Source organism: Scomber japonicus, chromosome 6, assembly GCF_027409825.1.
Source record: "Scomber japonicus isolate fScoJap1 chromosome 6, fScoJap1.pri, whole genome shotgun sequence".
NCBI lineage: Eukaryota > Metazoa > Chordata > Actinopteri > Scombriformes > Scombridae > Scomber > Scomber japonicus.
The window spans coordinates 4,419,004-4,431,147 of NC_070583.1; the positions used below are offsets into that span (position 1 = coordinate 4,419,004).

At 42.9% G+C, this 12,144-nt stretch overlaps 1 protein-coding gene across 1 annotated transcript; it reads left to right on the forward strand.

Moving 5' to 3' along the window:
• The first annotated feature begins 449 nt into the window (after positions 1-449).
• On the forward strand, positions 450-11,639 carry phf12b (PHD finger protein 12b). The gene is made up of 15 exons (XM_053321621.1): positions 450-1,147; positions 1,458-1,639; positions 3,521-3,593; positions 3,719-4,175; positions 4,674-4,794; positions 4,890-5,022; positions 5,123-5,287; positions 5,387-5,530; positions 6,090-6,819; positions 8,196-8,300; positions 8,394-8,549; positions 8,646-8,741; positions 9,745-9,827; positions 9,914-10,052; positions 10,386-11,639. Exons 1-15 carry the CDS (start codon positions 1,082-1,084, stop codon positions 10,847-10,849), a joined length of 3,114 nt encoding a protein of 1,037 aa, XP_053177596.1. The 5' UTR covers positions 450-1,081; the 3' UTR covers positions 10,850-11,639.
• The last annotated feature ends 505 nt before the right edge of the window (positions 11,640-12,144 follow it).

Genomic DNA, 12,144 nt, shown 5'->3' on the forward strand with positions numbered 1-12,144 from the left:
ACTCCTCGATGGGCCGGTTCTGGCCAGTGGGCCGCATGTTTGGGACCCCTGCACTAAAGGGTATGCTGCAACATTAGTAATAAGTGTACTGTAGGAGCACAAGTAGTTTACAGTAGTCAGTAGTACTGACTAGAGGTTAGCTAAAAGAAGCCAATCAGCGTCGTGCATTAGCATTAGCATCCTGCTATTGATGCCAGCAGCAGTATTAGTGTCAGAAGAAGCAGTATAAAGACAGCAAAGTAGCTAGCCACTTAAAATAAATGTCCACTGGTGCGGGAATGTTCATATATGTGTATAACTATGAAGTCCAGTTTAATAATGCATAGTATCCAGGTACAATGTACACAAACTATACGCTCCTTGTTGCAATGTATGCGTCCTCGTCATTATCCATATCCGTTCCACTGCGCATGCGCGTCCGGCGGTTCGCGGTTGCGCCAACTGGAGGATGTTGCTAGCAGCCAGTGTAGATGCACAGCCTTTTTCACAACAATAACATCAACCAAATTTGCATCTCCGCATACCTGATTTGAGGATTATACATTCCAAACGCTATCGGGAACCGTGCATTGGACCGCGCCACGCCGAAATCCGTTCTGTATTTTTTGGCTCCATGTTGTGTTGACAATGGGAGCGGATCGGTTTGCACATTTACAAGCCTCCTTTTTGCAGGAGCAGAAACAAGAATCATGGCTGGCCAGCTAGGCCGCAGATGGATTTTGTAGCTAGCAGCAAGAGTCTTTTGATAGAAAATACTGCATGTATGCTTGGCATTAGCACATGAAAATGGGTGCGAGTGTACCAGCGTTTTAAATATACTATTATCGTAGAGTTTAGTTGTCTTTTTTGGGGCAACAACACAAGCCAGTGAGCCCGCTAGCTCCACAACCTTGACTGGTTGACGTCTTGCCTTCGTCGTTAGCTCCTTTAGCCAGCTAACGATAACTAGCATCGCTTGGCCAGCCATCCGTTGCTTAAAACATTTGGAGTGAGACATTTATTACGGGATTTCCTCCCGTCGTTGTGTTCCAGGTGGACATTTGTATCGCAAATTCCTTTTGCAGCGTCTACCGCTGGATGAATGTGGGACAAAATGGAGACCCCGACGATTGTGTACGATTTGGATACCTCTGGGGGCTTAATGGAGGTGAGGTTGCACAGCCCAAAGGCCTTACTTTAGGGAAATATTCAATTCATGTAAATGTTTTATGCACTTCCAGTCATATTAATTGCTGTCATCTTCGGTTCTCCGGAGCCTGCTGTCAAGCATTTTTCCACTAGCTAACTTGATAGTTAGAACTGGTAATGGAGGCCATAAGTTATCGGTACCGCTCTGCTCAAGCTTAGCATGGAATAGGACAGCGGGCACAAAGCTGCATTTTTATTCAACTGTGTAGACAACCATTCAGACAGGGTAGTTGACGTTCCGTACTAAACAGTGTCAAAAACTTTTACAGCAAATCCAAACACTGCTGGCTCCCCCGAAGTCCGAGGAGGTAGACAAGAGGAGTCGGAAGTTGGTAAGGGACGTCCGGAGGAGCGGCAGGGCCACCAACCACGACACCTGCGATAGCTGCCGGGAGGGAGGAGATCTGCTGTGCTGTGATCATTGTCCTGCAGCCTTCCACCTCCAGTGCTGGTAAGTTCTGGGACAAGTCCTGCATGCATTATTGCATCCTGAGTGTGCTAAACACATAAGGGACATCCGCTGTGAGTTTGCGTTGGATGCATGCAAAGATGCTGAATGCTAACTGCTACGTGATCAAGTAACGGAACACTGCTGTTGTTGCTGCTGCTGCAGAGATGTGCATGTGAAATATCACTGGTTGCATGTTAATCATATTCTGCTATTGATATCATTGAACGAGTGCACCTGGTAAACATTAGATAATTAACCATTATTGTTTATTATTGTTCAGCATATATCCTCTCCACATAATTTCAGGGTAAATTGTAACTTCAGCCATCAGTGTTCCCCTCATATTCACCCTGTGTGCATCCATACAGCTGCCCTGAAGGGGGCGGTAGTGAGCCCTGTGTAGCACTTTGTGAAGTTGAATTTCTATTCAGTGTTAGCCAGTGAATGACATGTATGTTACATTTATCAGTACGTATTGACACATTGAATAGAGTTTGGTGAACAAAGAGAAACGGACATTTAATGAAATGTATGGCGGCGTCGAGAAACTTGAATGAGCTAACCGTTATGTGTCCTCACTGTTTGGGGAATGTGGTGGCTCGTTTATCACTGTCATTGAGCTTACGGAGAAGAGAATACAATTCATTATTGTCAATAAAAAAGCATATTAGTAAGACATTCAGAAGCTAAATGAAACGTGTAAGTGTATCCGTGTCAGTGAAGGCGGTTCTAGTTGTCTTGCAGTCGGTCCTCCCCTCCTGCCGCGGCTGCAGCCAGCGGAGCCGCTGCTGCTAAAAATGGAGTCGAGGCTGCCTCTGTTTACAATATGGCGACCTCCCTGCTCTTTTTTTTCTATCCCACCGCCATCTTACCAACCTTTTATAAATCGGGTTTGGGGAGAAAGCAGAGTTGACGAATAGAACGGATGAAATGCTTTGTTGTTTGTTTTAGAGATGGAGCAGTGGCATGGCAGCGTTAGATGACCCATTGTAGCGTTTTTCTCCGGTGCCGCTTTGCATGGATCCCCGTTCCACATCTGCTCCACTCATTATTTGAACTTTGGCATTTGGAAGTGTTGAGACTGTCACTTGGAAACAACCAAACAGAAACGTTTTCTCCATATATGGTCAGGCCTTACAATGACTTTATCCTCACAATTAGTGCTTGTCTTATATCAGTGCATATTGAGGAGAAAACTTACTGCATTGCTATATGAATGTGTTTTATCTTGGATGGAGGTATTACACAGGGCAGCTTTTGATCATCTTTGCTCATGAGTGTGTAGGTTTAAGCTGTGGATGATAGTTTTAACTTCAGGTGTGTCTTCCTCATTATACATTAGTTATCATTACATTGTCTTCCTGGATTTATTATTGTTCAGACACATACTTGCTTTATGATCACGTTTACCAGAACAAATTGTTTTTACATTCTTGTTAGATCTGACCATGTTTTACTTTATTATGGTGAATTGTGGTGACATGTTCTATGGATATGAGTGGAAAATGTCTAACTATTGTTCTCATGTACAGATAATCAGAATGCTTTAAATATTTTTATATTGATATAATTAATTCACACTGCAGTTATTATACTGCACATGTAAACAAATTGAGATAAAGCATATTTTGCTCATCTCTGTCATCGTTGTTTTGAATGTAATGCAATTATCGCTCCACTAGATGGAGACACGGGTCAAGTTTAGCTGCTGCTTTGTTACTCGTTTGTTTATGCTTACAATCCTAAAAACTTTAATGATTCATTTTGAATAAGTGTTTAAAGATCATTCAAACTTCTGTATATAGTCAACAACACATGATCTGATTCTGCATTAATCATAAACCTGGTCACTGATGATTGTGTTGTTTCCTCTTACCACAGCAACCCACCTCTGAGCGAAGAAATGCTTCCCCCAGGGGAATGGATGTGTCATCGCTGCAATGTTCGCAAAAAGGTGAGTAGCAGTTGTTGACTTTTACACACAGTCCTCCATTGTGACACCGTTGAGATGTAGAGAGACACGCTGTATGCTGTATGGACTGATAAACGTGTGGTTTTGTCTTTGGTCCCCGCTGTCAGAAGAGAGAGCAGAAGTCAGAACAGACTAACGGCCTACTGGAAAGGTCCTCCTCTAAGCGAGCTGCATCCCCTGCTGTGGAGCTGGAGCTGAACGCCGGACCACTACGGCTCGATGGCCTGCCCCCGGGGGCCGGAGCAGCAGGGCCTGGTCTACGAGTGGCCCAAGTACGCCTCTTGGATCGCAGGACCAGCAGCAGACCGAACAGTCGGCCCGGCACGCCCACCTCCAACACCTCGTCCACCCCGACTCCCTCAGAGGAGCAGAACGACGGGGAGGAGGAGGCGGCGGAGCCCGAAGATGAAGTTCAGGGCGCTGAGGTGGAGAGTGCTACAGTATCTGCTCCAGCACCACGCCTCCTCAAGAGACCCTTCCAGCTGCTAATAGCAGCCGCTATGGAGAGAAACCCCACACAGTTCCAGCTGCCCAGTGAGCTCACCTGTACCACTGCACTGCCAGGTCAGTCTGCCAGAATGACTACCAGAACGCTTTAATGTTGAAGAAAAACCCTAGAATCTGAATGACCTAAGAATGGAGAACACACAGATCCTTGTTATGTTTTCGTACAGATTACGAGTCAAACACGTGTTGTGATGTCACCTTCATATTTCCAGCATAGCTACAATTGAGTTTGATATCACAAATTTTCAGGATTTCTAAACAGTGATGGTAAATATTGGGTTTGTTAATTTCTATTGTATTTCAAGAGTGTAACAGTTTTAAGTATGTCTTTATAGAAATGGTAATTAATTGTGAGCTGTTGTAGGATACTGAGACCTTCTTGATGAAAGCTTACCAGAAACCAAAATATGAAGCAAAAGTACATTCAGAACAAAGTACTGCACTTTGGTAACTGTGTAAATGTGTCCTAAAATGTATTGACCATCAGATAGCAGCATAAGGATGATGAGGGGTCGGACAGCTTCTCAAATGTCTTCGTCTTGTTTGGATTTCCAGGCAGCAGCAAACGGAGGAGAAAAGAGGAGTTACTAGGGAAACCATTCAGGAGGCCTCAGCACGAACTGGATCCCAATGGTCTGGTCCCTCTACCAGTCAAAGTCTGCTTCTCATGCAACAGGTTAGTACTCAGGGATGATATGATGTACACAGGTGCATACAGGTCTGAAATGTGTCATATCTTGTTCTGATTCGGTTGTTTCCTTCTTCTCACAGGAGTTGCAGGTTGGCTCCATTGATCCAGTGTGACTATTGTCCCCTTCTGTTCCACATGGACTGCCTGGACCCTCCACTTACAGCCTTACCTGCTGGCAAATGGATGTGCCCAAACCATGTGGAGCACTTAGCGGTAAGAGGCTCAGAGCTAAATATTCGTTTTATTTTTAAAGTTTGCACGGTGGAACAGAATGATTAGTTCTCCTTTTTTAAACGTTTTGTCTGTTTCACAGCTGAATCAGAGGAGCCTGAGCCTGTCCAGTCGCTGTCAGCTCTTCGACCAGTTCCAGGACCGGATGTCCCAACACGCCGTCAAGGTGGACTTCCTGCGTAGAGTCCATCGGCAGAACGCACCCAACCGGCGCACCAGTCACCAGCACAACAAGAGGACCATCAAGGTAGACCTGCAGCCCCGGCAGGAGAGCGTTAATTCTTCTCAGTTAAAGCGATTTCAAATAAACAGGCTGTATTTCTTAACTATCACTGTTTGGATTCAGGTGCCGGATGCCATCAAGTCTCAGTACAGGAATCCTCCCACCACACTGCTTCCTGCAGGGGTGCGTCAGCTGGAGCTGATCTGTAGCCCCGTTCCTGAACACCAGCCCTCAAAGCACCTCACCTCACAGGCAGAGCAGAAGGAGGTAGGAAGGAAAAGTTTCTATGGTTGATCTCAAAATCATTGTGATTAACAGGTGACAGCAGTGAATGGTGGGCAGGTTGAATAAAAAGTCACTTGCAACATGAGCAGGTGTCCTGTTTGAAGCAGTTGTGTTTGAACATAAAAATCAGGGAACAACTGCTAAATGTTTGTATTTTGGCAGGTTAATGATAGGACTTTGTATCAAACCTCAGTATTCTTTTGGCATTAACTGAATGTAGGTCAGTGTTTGTAATAATGTCATGTTTGTAATAATGTTGACTTAATCTCTGATCAGATTGTTCCTGGTTTAAATACACACTTGTTTATAAATGGGTTAGGGTTAGTACAGTTGTGTTTGAGGTAACACTGAACTACTGGAAATGTGTCCTGTTTTGTTGCAGAAAAAAGGTTTTATGTAAACACATATTTACATTTCTTCATAACTATTAACTAACCCTGTAAGTTACAGTATGTTGTAAGAATCAGATAATGATGAGTCAGCTCTAGAAGTGGTGTGGTGTTTTTTGTAGTTAAACTTGGTTCGTGTGTGTGTTTAACAGTGGCTTCAGGACGTCATCGCCCTCCAGTGCAGCATCATGCGACACCTATCCACAAAGCAAAAGGCTTCATCTACGCTGTCACCCGTTACATTGTCAGCAGAGTGGGACTCTGAGCAGAAAGCCAGTATTAAAACGTGTGTAACATCAGAGGACATTAAAACTCAGGCCTCTTTAGGAAGAACTGCTTCCCTTGACCCCTGCTCTAAACCCTGCAGTACACCTGATGAACCACAGGGGGGCTCTGTATCACGGGATGCCCCGGCAGAGCTGGGCACTTGTAAATGCAGCATGAAACCCTGCCAGAACTGTAGGAAACCCAACGGACCTCTAGCAGAGGAGGGTCAGCCTCCTAAAGCCAACGGACCCATAGACTGTCACAGCTCGTCAGAATCCTGCAGGCAGACGGAGCTGCAGCACAGACTGAAGCCCAGCACAATCCCAGACCCGGCCGCTTCTTCCGGGCTGGTCAACCACATAGGAACAGAAACGGTTAAAAAGGAGCCCGAGAGCACTACGGAGGCCTGCGCTCAGAAACACTGCCCCGCCGCGCCCACGTTATGGCCCCACAGTGGCCAGCAGAACCACAGGAGCCAGACAGAGCTCCAGGGGTGTACAAGCAGTGACGAAAAACCCTCCTTCTCCCTCACCAGCAGTGCCCACTCAGCCTCAACACCTAAAGGCAGCCAGGAGCACGACTCAAACAAGCTGGGATCATCCACACCAACTCATGGTACACACATACACACACACACCGTAGACTGCTGGTTTTGCTTCATGTCCTATTTTCCAGCACTGCAGAAATAGCTGCTTAATATGGAGCAAAGAAAGTATTTATTCTGGTAAAATGATTAATGAATAGAAAGTGCTATCAAGAACCAAGATTTGATTCATTTAGTTCCCTCACACACATGGAGTCAGAACAGTGACTTTTTTGAAAATGACTATAAATAGTTTTCACAGGTCTAGCACACCTGTGTAACATTAGTTACATTTAAACTTGAACTCAGCTCAGCTTAATGCAAAAGCAGAGAGAGACATGTGCACATAATATGGAAGTCATTTTGGGTGAGGAGAGTCAAAGGAATCTGTGAATGTTGTAATATTAAAACTAGTGTCGAAACATTGAAGTATCAGCACATTAGCTACCAAATGTAAATCCTGCACACACAGCTTAGTCCTAGATTTCCCCATATTTAGTCAAACTCTGAGTCTTCTGGTGACTCAGATATTGTAAAGATGTCAGTTCCAAGTTTGAATGTTCAGAGTTTCATGTTGTGCAGCACTTCCTGTTTGAAACCTTCACGATTCCATTCAGCTGCATTTTTCAGCCACACCTTAAGTATTTTTGAAGGTAGAATCACCACATGTTGGATTAGCATGACATTACACTGGGTTGAACAGATGCTGATGTTTTTGTCATTTTGTCATTAAAATTTTTTTGATGACAGTCCTGACTTAACACACTTCTTCTGCCCTCCACTTTGATACCTGAAGCCTTTTCCCATTGGCTCATTTGGCTGTGCCGAGTTAAACATACCACACTGATTTATATATTATAGTTCCATTATCATTTTGAACACGCTGATTAAACAGTGAAGATCTTCTAGACTTTCCAAATGTTATCTCACCGAATGAATCCAATTCTGATGGTTGTGACTCTCAAATAAATATAGCCGCCATTTTACAGCCACTCTTTTGACCACTAGTCACAGTCCAGTGCACTTCCTGGGTGCTTGAGTACACAGCACCAAAGAGGAAGCTGCTTTAAAGGTCATTGAGTTAAGACAAGAGAATCATTAGCTAAAGACATATTCAAGCAATTTGTTGTAGATGCACTGAAGTGCCAATTCAAACTGAATCAGGCCATGCCAACACATTTGTATAGAAAAGCCCTTATGGTGACACTTTAACAGTCCATAGCTCAACAGCTCCTCCTTCTGGTCATTGGTGGCAATTTCCAATTAGAGCCAAGTGTCAAATTAAAACAACAGTGTGATATGACAGCTTTAACCAGATAGTCCCATTAGTTCAGTGTCATGTCAGATAAGTCAGTAGAAATAATGTTATTACAGGTCATTTAATTAACTATATGTCTCTGCTCCACAGATATAAAGGCTGGTCCTGGACTGATGGACTCACTGCTGCCCAGCACTCTCTCCTCTTTTGCTAACCTGTCCAGCTGCATGAAAGAGGGGCTGGATGATGATGGGAGTAAGTGTCCACACTCAGGACTGAACTGTAGAGATGTCAAGACTGGATTTAAGTGTTTTAATTGTGTGTGTGTGTGTGTGTGTATGTGTGCAGGGATCGAGCTGGACAAACTGGACACAGAGATGATCAAGCTGCTAGCCTGGCAGAGGATTCAGCAGCTCTTCCCCTGCAAAGCGCCCAGTGCTCCTCCTCTTCCACCTCCTCCAGCCAACAGCGCTGCCCCAAAAACCCCATCACCCCACCCTGATAGTAAGACAATCTACAAATGTAATTTCATATATTTTACATGTAGAATCTTGTTCAATTAAAAAAAACAAGTTCTAACGGGCCCCTCCTCCCTGACAGGTCAGAAGAAGGTGCAGGCCCGAGCTGTCTTCTACCCTCTGACAGGAAAAGGAGGAGCTGTCAGTATGTGTTACAGGACGTTATATATAGGATCAGGTGAGACATGCTCACTACATCACTGTGTCTCAGCTGCTAGAAACATTTCAGGAAGTTTACTTTCAAGAACCAGAGTTGAAGTCTAGTTCCTGTGCTGTTAAAAAAGATACTGCTAGTTTACATTGTTAACTCAATAATATCAATATGAAGATAAGGACATAAGTTTATTGATAAAATAATAATCAAATATAATGTGAGGTCTTATAATGATGTAGAGAAATTGGGCAAACCAGCTCAGAGCACAGGCAACAGGCTGCTCTCAGTTCTTCAGTTGCTGTGGGAACACAGACAAGAATACAGAAAATAGTGTTTAGGTTCCTGACTTTAGTCCCTGCAACTGTCTGGTTAGAAACTGTGAAAAAACAAATACTCTTTACTTCTTGAATAAGTTGCTGAATTTAAGTATTTTTATTCAAGGAAAATATTTTAAAGTTTTACCCTTTATCAGGCAAATAACTATATAGTCTTTGTGGAAAATGTATGAGGAAACCTACATGGTAACTTCATTATCCTTGATTTGCTACATGAACATGAACAATGTTGAAAAAAGTCATGTAATATGCCCCACTAACTCTCTAGGGCTGAAATTGAGAATTTCCAAGTATTTCAATGAGAGCCCTATAAAGGGTTAAGCTTTTGTTAAGACTTAAAGGTCCAGTTTCTCAGATGCTGATTAAAACTAGTCTTAGACTAAAGACATGATTCTGATATAATATCCACTGAGAAACAAATTCAGTCTTGAACTAAACTGAATCCCTCCCAGGAAATCAGCCCAAAGGGTTTTGTATGAATAAATCATTGTATTTGTCAAAGATGAATATTGGAAAAACTATATTTGCATCGGCAGTGAAATACATTGTAAGAAGTGTAAACATATATATATTAATGATCCAGTCACGTGAATGATGATGGTGTAGAATTACATTGAAATAAAAACACTACAGCTTGTCATTAACATGTTTAATTCATTTGCTGTACTGCTTCTGTGTCTTCTCCTGTGAAGGTGCTGACATGGACGTGTGCCTTACAAACTACGGTCATTGTAACTACATTTCGGGGAAACACGCCTGTATATTCTATGATGAGGTGAGAGCTGTGTTGCTTATATTTCCATTAACTACCTGTTGATCACATGCAGTACGGTTGTTAATGTTGATCGTGTTATTGTGTAGAATACCAAGCATTACGAGCTGCTCAACTACAGCGAGCACGGCACCACGGTGGACAACGTCCTCTACTCCTGTGATTTCTCTGAGAAGGCCTCGCCGTCTCCACCCAGCGGCCTGGTGGCCAAAGTCCAAGGCATCATCCGTGAGTCTATGTCATTAAATACACTGTTGAAATCCTCCAGAGTGCAGCCAGGCAGAGGACAACAATGAATTAATATAGCAATTAATTAAAGTAAATCAATAACAATATTTACTGTACAGATTTAATTTATTACACTTTATTGTGGTCATTTGAAATTCATAGATACATTCATAGTAAATAATTAATGTTTTGTTTTTTTTTTTATTCAATTTTGATCTTATTTCATATTTAAAAGTCTGCCTGTTGTATGCCATAGTTCCACACGTTTTCAGCAACATCTAAGAACATTTAAAAATTCAGCCTGTCTTCTAAATGTGTACATGCTCTGTGCAGGTCGCAGTAAGAAGCGGGAGGAGGACGAGGGTCCCAGCTCTGTGGTGGGTTTGTTGCCGGCCGGCGGGGTGATGAGCAGTCAGCCTCAGGGCGGGTCAGAGCTGACGTGCAGCTGCAAGGCGAGCAGCTCCAGCCTGATCGGAGGCAGCGGGGCAGGCTGGGAGGGCACTGCGCTGCTCCACCACGGCAGCTACATCAAGCTAGGCTGCCTCCAGTTCGTCTTCAGCATCACCGAGTTCGCCAGTAAGCAGCCCAAAGAAGAGCAGACCGCCACGCCCGCCGCCGGCTGTACGAGCAGCAGCAGCAGCAGCGGCAGCACTACCAGCACCGCCCCCACCAACTCCACCTCCTCACTTCTTCCCAACACTGCCACAGCCAGCAGCCCCTCCAGCCAGGACGAGGCCGACACCGAGACTGTCCCCTCTCACCAAGTGCCCGCACTGCACTCCAACTCTGTTCCGTAACCCGCACAGGAAGTCCCGCCCTCCCTCCTTTTGTTTTGCACCTTCTGAGTCACAATGAAGGGAAAGCTGCACAGCTGGTTGGTCAACAGGGAAAAGTTTTTTTTTTTTCTTTTCATTTTTTAATGGTTTATATCTTTGCATGAACTTGAAGTATTATTGACAATCTCTTCTGTTTTTTGAATGACTGACAGCAACCTTCTGTTCACTTCAGACTGCTAGGACATTGAGCGAACATTATTTACCTGCGCTCACTTTTTTTTTCTTTTTTTGCCAGTATATTAGTTATGTATGGTGTAACATTACTTTGTCAGTCAGCCCATTTAGCACAAAACTTTTTTATTTGTAGTATTGAATTCCATACATTCTAATTTCTTTTGCTGCTTTTGCACCACAGGTAGCTATATATGTATGACAACATACATGCTTATACACTATGATATGTATATATTATGTAAATATATATAATTCAGTGCCTCTCAATTGGAGAAACATTGGATTTCATGTAGATTTACCATTTTTTGGTTTTTAACTGTACAGCTCATGGAATTTGTGATACTGTGTAGAGTACCAGAAATTTTGTGATAAAACTTGTTCTTAGTCTGTACTTTCCGCTGTAGTCCATCTGTAAATACCACATTGTTTTAGCACTCATTTTAACATCTTGTGCTGCTCTGTATATAAGCACTCTTTGTCTGTACCTGCTTGTCTGTTCAAACCTGTAAATACAGAAAGATTTTCTAAGAACAAACTCAGTGGATGTGTGTCCTGTGTGGATCTACTTTGGCTTTGGATTGTCAACAAGCACCAGTAGGCAGAGTGATTCTTGTTAATACTCTGAAAAGGTAATGATGAAGGAACTGCATGGAAATACACACATTCAGACAGACTGTTTCAATAATAAGCCAAATGAGTAACTGAGAAAAGAGTTGGTTGAAATAACACTGATTCTTCAGAATTTAGATAAAACAGGTTTTCATTCTGAAAAAAAAATTAAAATATTAAGAAATCTATACAAATTCTCAGCAATCAAGTAATATTTCGATGCAACCTCTTGACTTTGTAATTTTTTCATAAAATGTGTTTTTCCTGTCATCACTTAGTTTTTGTCAACACAGACATAATAAAAAGCTAATTCTATTTATTTGGTCTGGTATAGATTTAGAACATTTAAACCATTGTGTCTTCACCTTAAGTACACATATGTTGTTAAATGTTGAATATATATGAATTCCCTTTTATTAATTTTTTATGCTGTTTCACGTGTGCTCTTTGAAAACTGATATCATGCAAGTCTT

Coding starts and splice junctions, on each gene's coding strand:
- phf12b (XM_053321621.1), top strand. CDS start 1,082: ATGTGGGACAAAATGGAGACCCCGACGATTGTGTACGATTTGGATACC. Junction 3,594..3,718: donor GCTGCAATGTTCGCAAAAAG/GTGAGTAGCAGT, acceptor CCCCGCTGTCAG/AAGAGAGAGCAGAAGTCAGA. Junction 10,053..10,385: donor CAAAGTCCAAGGCATCATCC/GTGAGTCTATGT, acceptor TGCTCTGTGCAG/GTCGCAGTAAGAAGCGGGAG.